Source organism: Nicotiana tomentosiformis, chromosome 5 (genome assembly GCF_000390325.3).
Source record: "Nicotiana tomentosiformis chromosome 5, ASM39032v3, whole genome shotgun sequence".
Lineage (NCBI taxonomy): Eukaryota > Viridiplantae > Streptophyta > Magnoliopsida > Solanales > Solanaceae > Nicotiana > Nicotiana tomentosiformis.
The window spans coordinates 37503280-37514179 of record NC_090816.1 but is presented as its reverse complement, the minus strand read 5'-3'; the positions used below and the strand labels follow the sequence as shown (position 1 = coordinate 37514179).

General features: G+C 39.3%; 1 protein-coding gene across 1 annotated transcript; it reads left to right on the top strand.

Annotated features, from left to right (window-relative positions):
* Window positions 1-10155: 10155 nt before the first annotated feature.
* Window positions 10156-10629, top strand: LOC138892186 (uncharacterized). The gene has a single exon (XM_070175892.1). The coding sequence runs from the start codon at window positions 10156-10158 to the stop codon at window positions 10627-10629; it is 474 nt and encodes a 157-aa protein (XP_070031993.1).
* The last annotated feature ends 271 nt before the right edge of the window (window positions 10630-10900 follow it).

The window sequence follows — 10900 nt, the reverse complement described above, 5'->3', positions numbered from 1 at the left end:
CTTCATCAGAAGCATGAGCGGCATCATGAGCCCTCTTCCGGTCAATGGCTGCTCGAATTTATTGATGAGTAACCATTGGGTCATGAGAAATCTCGACAGTAGGGTAGACAGAAGATGCCTTCGGAAGGCCTATATTTTATGAAAGGAAGTCAACAAATTTATACCGCATCATGTTGAAGATTAAAAAGGAAAAGAGGAAGTTTTACTTACCATGGTTCTTGGCCTTCTAGTTGAATTTGGCTGAAATTTCTTTCCACTTACGGGAATCTGGCGTGGAAATATCTAAAATCTTCTGTACCCATTGGGTTAGGTTCTGAACTGATGAAGGAACCCAAGGGGTAGCTGAAATAAGAGAAATAAAAGTTAGCAAAAGAGGGAATCTTCTTTAAGCAATAAAAGAGTGATATTCGAAAAAGTTACGAGTGAAGTTCCAGGATTCAGGGATATGAGGTGCTATCACTGGTAGAATATCCCCACTAGCAATAATAACGAACCTCTCCATCCAATCACGGGCATTATCATCATCGACACTGGTGACAATAACATGGTGACAATATTTTTTGAGTTTGATTGTGCCTCCACAAAATAAATTTGGGGAGTAAAGGTTGATCAAATGGGCAAGAGTGAGGGTTTCATTAGCCCGAGAGCATATTAACCGATGGCAATCTACCGTTCACCTAATGACGAACCTACCTGGGCCAAGAAAACATGTTAGTGGTGGCAAAAATCTAAAATGATGGGATCGATTTCTCGGTCCATGCTTAATGTGAAAGGCTACGTATAAATATACATGAACCCTGGTTTGCTGAAAGTAACCCTTTCCACTTTCTTAGGGGCTAAAACTTCAATATGTTTTCAGCCACAATCTTCTTTCACAAGATGGATGCTAGCATGACGAATGGAAGAAGGATATTTATTGACGGGTCTATTTCTATCATTTTTAGGGTTAGGAGGTTCCTGTTGAACCTTGAGATACGTCTCACTATTTAGCTGAGAGGGGATAATGGTGTTAATAGTAGGAGGACCAACATCAACTTCCTTAGATTTGTTCTTTTTGGATGGTCCACCACTGAAGTAAGAACCAGAGTAACCGGACGAAGAGATAATAAAAGACATGCTAATAGAAAATGTGAGTATGAAAATTTTACTGTGAATGGGAAGTTTGAAGAAATGTTCTAAGGAGATTTGAAGAAGAAGAGTTTGTAAAAGTAGAAGATAAATATGATGAAAAGTGAAGAAGTTTATAGGCGGTAGAGTGTAAGGCCATCTTTACCTAGGTAACTGGCAAAAGTATTTGCTGAATCACGGGATAACACGTGTTCCGCTCATTAAATGCGAGGAGACGCGTGTCCTTTCAAGTATCAGAAATCGTTCAGGAACTTTTTCGCCAAAAAAAGAGGTCTTATCTGCTTCCGGTAACATAAAATTTAGTCACCAGAAAGTAGGGGGACTATCTATATGGATAAAATTAATGAACGACAGGTGGATGCTCGTCGAGTTGACACGTGGCACTGAAAATAAATAAGATATGAGTCAGCAAATAGCTGGCACCGTTACGAACATGTAATCGGTGGTGAGATAGTTCCGAAGACGCTAGAACTGGGGATGAAAGTCTAAAAGGAAGATATCGGTTGAAAGACAGCATTAAATGAGCAGCCGTTACAAAGAATTTTTGCATTTATATTCAACCGTTATGCAACCATCAAGAGGGTTTTATTCATATTAGAGAAGATTTTGATTTGGGCATCTTGTCTCTTTGAATTGAGCTATAAATAGAAGAATTTTTATTCACTGTAGGACACGAAAACATCTATATGCAAAAAGGCTAAACTAATTACTCTTATTCTATTAACAAGATTCTTTCTTTTTGCTCAATAAATTATTCTTACTCTTGATTCCGAAGAAGCTCACTTCACAATTAGGATTGTATTTTCTTTAAATTTCTTTAATTAATTTATTTTTGTTATTCGTTATTTTATTTTTGGATTAAATTAATTAACGTGTTTATATATCACGATACAAATTCAACTATACCATTTTATGAGTAAATACACTCTCACGAGAATCTTTTTTGGGAGTGTGAACTTTCTAAAAGAGAGAATTCTAAAGCTCCTCTAAAATGGGAGGTGGAAGGGTAGTAAGAAAGCAGATTTGAATATCTGAGAAAGCACGCATAGTGACTTCTAACATTCATGCTAATTAAGTATTAAATTTTAATAACTTCAGTAGTACATTAATGGTTGATGGCACTACCTAAGAAAATATAGGGTCAATGGACTGCTATAATGCTCAAGCCCTCAAATATTTATTATTTATTTATTGGTTCTCTTCTCCTCTATGGAGCTCACTCTAGTTGTAACTGCTTCACAAGAAAATTGGCAACAAAAAATGAAAACAAGAAGAAATATTAAGTCGTTTCGTTACATGAATTAGAGATTAAAACAATCCCTCTAAAGAGTTTGGGATTGTTTTATCTTACATTTTAATTGAATTTCTGTGTCCGTTATAATATGGGGATTATTTTATACCAAAATTATAGCATTGTCTTATACCAAGTTCAACATGGGATTCTAATACCTGGTTTAGCACTCATTGGCCAAAACACCTAACTAACCAAAAAATCTTTGATTAACTCTTTCCTTTTTCGTATTTTTATACCTTAAAATATTAAGGGTAAAATTACAAAGAAAACCTTATCCAATTTGAAACCAAACAAATATATTCACTATATATCATATATCCCATTTTAAATGCAATTAACCAAATATTTGTCAAAAAAATACGCATAATAACTTAGATATTATTAATCTCAATATTACAATTCATGCATTATAATTCACATATAACTTTGTCCCTGAACCATATCACATCTTAGTGACAACAACAATAACAACAACAACAACCCAGTAAAATCCCACTAATGAGGTCTGGGGAGGGTAGTGTGTACGCAGACCTTACCCCTACTACGCAGATCTTAGTGAAAAGAACATTTAGAGAGAGAGAGAGGGAGAGACGAACAGAAGTTTCTTAAAGCGTTGAATTTCACATCCTTTGCTTCAACTAGCAGCAACGAAGAACCAGACACGGTAATTGGACAGTAATGTCAAATTCAACAAAGCTCAATAAAGAGGGAAGTATCATGCTGCTAAAGCACAATTAGCAACTGGAAAAGCCAAGCACAACCGAACAATTGAATTAAATTATTTTCGTGCTTCATAACGGAAAAAGAAAATTGAAGAAAATGATAAAAGCTTTCATGCAGATTATTGGAAAAACAAATAAGAAAGGTAAAGAGAAAAAGAAAAAAAAAAAATAGAAAAGAGGCTTATAATGAAATGGCAACTGCCCCAGGACTTAATCAATGCCATAAAGGGATACCCAAATTTTAGCTGCTCTCTTCGCTCATTCCAAAACATTGTGGAATCAGGGGTTCATCAATAATAATAAAATAATTAGCCTAAAATGTATTCTTCTATGTGGTCATCTTCTTGCATGGGACAGTATGAAAGAAGAGTCGGGCATCACTTTTCTCTTGAGACTTTTGGAAGGAGACTTCCTTGTTTAAGCTCACTAAGTTGTTTTTAACCTACATCCAAGTTGTTACAGTTTATTGATCCTGTCCAATTTCTTTAAAATCTCTTTGTAACCTTCTTACCTTCTGTTTACTCTTAAAATGAGTAACAATTAAGTTTGTACGCGATTTAAACAGAAGCAATAAATAATTGAATTAAAGAAAAATAAAATAGTCAAACCAAACACTACAAAGTAATTAAACATGGCGTTAGACTTGAACGTTAAAGACCGGCCCCAATCAAGCACTTGAAATGGAGCTCTATTTCAGTTGAATAGCTGAAGAACACTTTGAACAATTGCTAAAGATAAAAGTAAAATTTATTGCTTTGATATGTGCCAACAGTAGTGAAATAATGAAAAGGTTCTCCCTTTTATATAATAGGAGAGTCTCAACCCTAGTACAAGTCTAAATAAGGTCAAAATCCTTTTTCTTCCTTTTTTTCCCAGTAAAACACGATCCGCAGTTAATATCGGGCGTGATCCGCGCTGCAGTATTCGGTTGATGGCAGATACTTCGGTTTCTCGTTCGTCCTCATTAACCGTCTTCCCTTTAACCTTGATTCTTTGTTTCGTTCGAGCTTGATTCTTCCCATGTTTGACCATGCCCCGTTCTCGATGTATCATTCGCCCCCTGGGCTCCGATTTGTGGGTACCCTCGGCCTTATCCGAGCCAATATCAGATCACGCTGTCCCTTGTTTCTTCATTGAGAAATCGAGGGTAACTTTACCCCCGATTTTACCTGTACACAGATAGTTCCCTTACTTCTCGGAGTGTACATTTATAGGAATGATGAATGGTGACTAATTGACCCCGGTTCATTCCTTCGTACACCAAAGCAAGTTAGCGGGCTGAAACCTTCCATCAATCACGTTACTCTGATTTTGGACACACGTCAGCCGCCGGTTGATCGCCCTTGGCAGTTACCGAATGTAAAACATCATGCATTCATTATTCCTTCCTTATAAAAGCTCCGGTTTCCTTTTTTCACTTTTTTACTTTCTGATTTCGAACCTTCTCCACTTACCCTCGAATTTTCTATTTGCTCATCAATCCTTCGAATCTTCATAACCTGTTTTTCACATCTTCATATCTTCATCTCTTGTTATCAAACCTTCAAACCTTCATACCAAATCTTCAAACCTTCAAAACAACCTTCAAACCTTCATATTTCCAGATTAAGATGGCTAAGACTTCAGAATTGGGACCCCAAAATACTGCACCTTCGACTTCTACCTCGGCCACAAGCATCGAGGTGACCCTCCCGGTAGTAGCCCTTGAACCTTCTCTCATAAAATTTATCCCCGGAGGTTTCTCCATAGACAATGAATTCAAGGTCAAAAACGTCTCCAAACAAGGAGACCAAGGTGAGGAGGCATGGAGGTACGTATGCTCCATGACCGAGGAGATGCTCCAAGTGGTCCAAGAGGACTGCAAATGGGAAGGCAAAAACATAGTCGTTCCCAGCCCCGATGATGATATTACGACGCATGTAGAAGGGTACTTAAGCATTTACACGTATCCCTTCACGTTCGGTTTGGTGGATACGGTGATCCTCGATTTTTAAAAGAGGTATGAAATATGCCTCGGGCAGATCCACCCGTCTTTTTGGAGGATCGTGACCCTTCTCGATCACTTTGCTAACAACACGGAGGAGCCTCAATTTACCTTTGACCATTTTCTCCGAGTTTACAGCCCCCCGAATCTTCCGAGGGGGATTAATCAAGGATGCCCGACGGGCAAAGAAGGTTCCCTTCTCTTGCATAGATGAGGATAAGGACCGAGGCTGGTAGGAGAGGTTTGTTCGAATAAAGACCGAAGATCTCATCCCTCCCGAGTTCCTGCCGTTCCCCGAGAAGTTGAACCCAAAACCTAAGTTCACTTCCTTTTAAGTTGTCAAAGTAATCCTTTGAATATACTCCTCTTTCTCATTATTCGTCTCTTTTGATATGCAGCTATCGCCCGAGTTCCCAATGCAGTCCCTCATTTTAGGGAAAAATCTTGAATTCCCAAGTTTCCTTTAATAATAGAGCAATCAATGGTGCTCTATCGAAAACAAGATTCAGTCGCTACAAGCCCAACCCACGGCCCCAAAAAGCAAGCAGAGAATCAGTTTCTTCGTGAAATGATGGGATGGGAGTTGCCCGAATCAAATACGAAACACCATATTTGGAGATTATTAGCACTTTGAAACTTATCTTCTACGTATCTGATTTGACCGGTCTAGAAAAGGTCCGTGCTGAATAAAGCTCCTAAGGTGGGTTGAGGGCATATGCAAACAACTCACTTACCCCGAGCGTGAGTGGCGCAAGATTTCCAAAGGAAAATTGTAGGCTCTTTCCCATGGTAAGTGTCCTTCTTCTTCTGGTTGAATTTTTCTTTGGGTCATTTTTATCTTATCATCATTTTGACTAAGTCTTTTCCTTTCACAGGTTTTCCCAACACCACCAAACTTCTGGCAATCACCGAGGCCATAGCCTCGTCCCCGTTTGAAACATCCTCCATTTCACTGCCTCCTTCTACCGAAGCTGCTGCGAAGAAAGGGGAGAAAACGAAGAAGAATAAGAAAAGGTCCTCTGACTCCTCAGACGCTTCTGTCGAGGCTAAGAATAAGAAAATGATCGTGGTCAGGGTTAGAAAAAGCACTAAGGAAACTTCCAGTGCCAGGGTCCCGAACCCTGCAGCTCTTTATCGGCTTAAGGACTTCCCCGAGGATGATGACGACATGGAATTCGTCGTTCACAAACCGATCGACGCCGCACAAGAGCTTGTAGCCCCGGAGGGGGGCGATCATAAGGCTGAATCATTTTAAGCTCGGGAGCCCGAGGAGAAACATGTGGCCACGACTTCTCAAGAATCCCTTCCGGTACCAAGGACAACAAATCTTGAGGACCACATCGTCATCCATATCCAAGAGTCTCCACCCTGGCTGGAGGCCGCCTTAAATGAGGCTCGAGCTGCTGAATAAAGACCAAGTGACGCGTATTGGGCCGTGGATGAAGCCCTCAACTCCTTTTTTGAGGGTGTGGACTGATAAGTGTAGATTTTAACCACCTATTAGTAAGTTTTAGTCCAAAAGTATTGATTCTTGTTCTCAAAACTAATGAAATTGTTCAAATTGAAGGAATGCTGTAGAATTGGACCTTAACGAAGAATTCTAACTCAAAAATGAGTGTTCCAGCTCAAAAAGGTAAGAAGGAGTGGAGCAGGCCAAAAATGCAGTCTGCAGAAGTAATTCTGCAACCGCAGAAGAAAGTGCAGTCCACAGAAATACTTCTGCGGCCGTAGACCTAGTACCTGAAGCTCAGAGGATTTTTGGAAAAGTGCGGTATGCATACTAAATGTGCGGCCGCAAAACATGGTCGCACTGACAAAAATTTAAAAAGTTCAAAGAGTGTGCAAAATGACCAAGTATGAAGCCTTGCCAAAAGTACAGTCGCATATGGAAAAGTACGGCCGCAGAAGCTGATGTGCAGCCGCAGACGAAATTGTGTGGCTGCAGAATCTCTCCACTTGCAAAAGCCAAACAAAGTACGGACCGCACATAGAATTGTGCGGCCGCAGAACCTCCCGAAGGGCATTTTTGTCAGCAAATTTTATGCCACTATAAATAGACGGGAAACACTTTTTTAGGGAAGGTTTTATAATATTTTGAGTTGCAGCCATTACATTTTACTATTTTGGGAAACTAGCGACCATTTTGGGTGAATAATTATTAGATTTATCAATTTAATCTTTGTTTATGCCTCTAATTAGTTCTTCTTCTTTGTTTTCTTCAATTTCTATTATGAGTAGCTAGATTTTCTCTAGGACTGTGACCCAACCCTAGTGTGTAAACCTTATGGGTAATTAATTTAGTGCTTTTTTATGATTAGGTATTTATTATTTAGCCTTGTTCAAGCATTATTTATAGAAATAATAGTTACAAATAATGGTTGATGCTTATTTGACTCGGTTTTTATTTGAGAAAGAGGGACTTAGTCTAAGAAAAGTTGGCTAACAAGAAATTATGATAGCTAAGGTTTTGGCTAGTCTTATTAAAGAGTTTGAACTAGAGATAGGGAAAAGCCGACTTGAGCTCATATCAACTATTTGAATTGATACCCAATTGGGCTTGAGAAATCCAATTTGGGCAAAATCACTCTATAACCGAGAGGTATTAAGTGGGTAGTTTAGAGTTGAGAGCTATAATACACCCCAGTCACTAAAACAAGCATTAATGTGATTTACCCATTAGGTTAACACCTAGATGAAGGTTACATCCCTAGGCTTTTACCCATTTGATAAAAACAATAAAAATAATTACTCGCTTTCTAGTTTATTATACTAAGTTTAATCTTGTTAGTGTTAATTTTAGAAGTAGAAAACAGAAGCTCTATGTTGGAAGAGAAATTGAGAAATTTCATGTGCTCTCATTAGGTGTATATCCTAACACCCCTATTAAACTCTTTGTGGAAATCGACCCCGACTCTTGTTGGGTACTATTCTTCCAATGACCGTTTCCACTTACTATTGAGTGCAGATTGGATGTGAATCGATTTTTGGCGCTGTTGGCAGGGAGTTTGAACGATGTTAGCTATATATTTGAGTGTGCTCTTGAAATATCTTCTTTCCCTTCCGTGTTACTAACTTCTTGAAGAAATCGTAGGTACAAAATGGCGAACAATGAGCTCGGAAATATACCATTGGGGAATTTGGATGGTGAGGAGGAAAAGCTCGATGAGGTACCTCAAGTGCCACAACCGAATCGTCGAGGCCCAGGTCAACCAAACAACGTGCCCGTACCATCCCCACCTCCACCACCACAAACACAAGAGGCACAACACCGGATATTTCCCAACGAAGGTTATGCTAGTGCAATAGTCCCCTTCGTATTAGGGCGGGAAACTTTCAAATTATCAATGCGATGCTCACTTTGCTAGAGCAACGAGGCATTTTCTCCGGTGCGCCAAATCAAAATGCCTATAAACATTTGAAGGGCTTTGTGGTTACATGTTGGGGGATCAAGGAAACAAATATTTTCGAGGATGCTTTGAGGCTAAAGATTTTTCCCTTCTCTCTATGGGGTAAAGCTTTAGATTAGTTGGAACACTTACCTAATCATTCAATACATACTTGGGATGACTTAGCGGTAAAGTTTATTGCTAAATTTTTCTCTCTAGGGCATATGCCTACTTTTAGAGTTGAAATATTGGCTTTCAAGAAAGAGCCCAATGAACTTTTGCATGAGATTTAGGAGAGGTATCGGACAATGGTGGAGGAGTTCCCAAACAATGATATGACTAACAACATGATCCAACAAACTTTCTACCATGGTATTAATACTACGAACCATTGTATGGTCAATCAATTGGTTGGTGGCAACTTTATGATAACACCTTATGCGGAGGCATGTGAGATTCTTAATGAGACGGCATAAACGTCGTCGGCTTGGAAATATCGAGCTAATGTTCCACAAGGTGATGCCAACGTGATTCACCTCCATAAAGAGTTGCAAGAACATGGGCAAGCCATTTCTGAATTGACAACAACAATGACTCACCTAGCAAAAGCCCAACTTAATCAAGTGCAAGCTCCTGAGCAAGTTCATGATATGAAGGGAGTAAATGCGTTGATGAACAAAAAGAGGACCAAAGGCCCGAGTGGAGAGTTATATGCAAGATGATAGTGATTTTGATCAAGATGATTCTTATCATGAGCAAGAAGAGGAGGTTCAATATGTGAACAATTTCAAGGGAAAAGGAACAACTTCCAAGGCTCCAATCAACAACAATGTTGACCACAAAATAACCAAGGCAATTGAAATTCTAACAATTAAGGGAATTGGCATAATAACAATAATTAAGGAAATTGGAGTGGAAGCAACCAAGGAAATTGGGGAGGCAACAATCAAGGTGGTTGGGGAAACAATCAAAGAAACCGGGGGTAGGGTTTTCAAAGGCCCCACAATGTATCAACAACTGAGCAACCCACCTCCTTATCCTTCCCATGTTTCATGTTTTTCAAACAATGAAATGAGCCGTATTGAGAATATATTTAAGCAAATGATAAAAAATAATGTCGATTTGGATGCCCAACTTGCCTCACACAACACATCAATCCGTAATATTGAAGTTCAAATGGGGCACATCTCTCAAGCTCTTAATTTTCGTCCTAAGGGTGCACTACCAAGTGACATTGTGGGGAACCCAAAGAGTGGTAACAATACGGGGCATGCTATGGCAGTTATCACAAGAAGTGGAAGAGGCGGGAATGCACCCACCTCAAGTGAAAGGCGACTTGTGGATGATGACCAAGTGATACAAGAGGAGTAAATCCCAAACAATGTTGTTCAATCAAATAATGAGGTTTGAATTGACATTGAGGATAGTGTTGAAGAGACTCAAGAGGAGGTGAACCCGTCTAGAGAGAACATCATTGACATACCGGAGCCAGTAGTGCAAAAGGCTAAGGCACCATTGCCTAAGCTTCCACCTCCCTATCCTTAGAGACTTCCTAAGAAAAATGGTGAGAATCAATTCAAGTTCATTCAAATGATGAAGGGTCTTTCAATTAATGTGCCATTGGTAGAAGCTTTGGAATAAATGCCCGGTTATGCAAAGTTTATGAAAGATATTGTGACCAAGAAGTGTTCAATGAATTTTGAAACTATCAAGGTCACTCATCCATTGAGTGCAATTGTGCATTCCATGGCTCCTAAGTTGGAGGATCTTGGTTCTTTCACGATTCCTTGTGCAATTGGGTGTGCTGAGTTTGCTAAAGCTATTTGTGATCTTGGGGCGAGTAACAAGTTGATACCCTATTTGTTTTTCAAAACTTTGGGAATAAGGCAACCAAGACCCACATCTATGAGGTTGCAAATTGCCGATTGCACCATGAAGAGGCCGTTGAGAGTGATTAAGGATATTTTGGTCCGGGTTTATAAGTTTATTCTTTCGGCGGACTTTGTTATTCCAAATTGTGAAGTTGATTATGAAGTGCCTATCATTTTTGGGAGACCTTTCCTTTCTATGGGTAAGGCTCTTTGTGATATGGAAGCCAGAGAACTCACTTTCTGAGTTGGTAGCGAACAAGTGGTATTCCATGTGTGTAAGTCTATGCGTCAACCAAATAGAAATGAGGTGTATTATTTTGTGGATCTGGTGACCGATGTTATTATTGATGATACAAGTGCTACAATCATTGTTGGTGATATGTTGGAAGCCGTTTTGCTCAATTTTAATGATGACGGGATGGGTGATTTCATGGAGTATGTGAATTCATTGCAAGGAATGGGTTTGTACAACTATGCACCCCGGAAAATATATTTGGATCTTGAGAATAGGAAGA

Coding starts and splice junctions, on each gene's coding strand:
- LOC138892186 (XM_070175892.1), top strand. CDS start 10,156: ATGCCCGGTTATGCAAAGTTTATGAAAGATATTGTGACCAAGAAGTGT.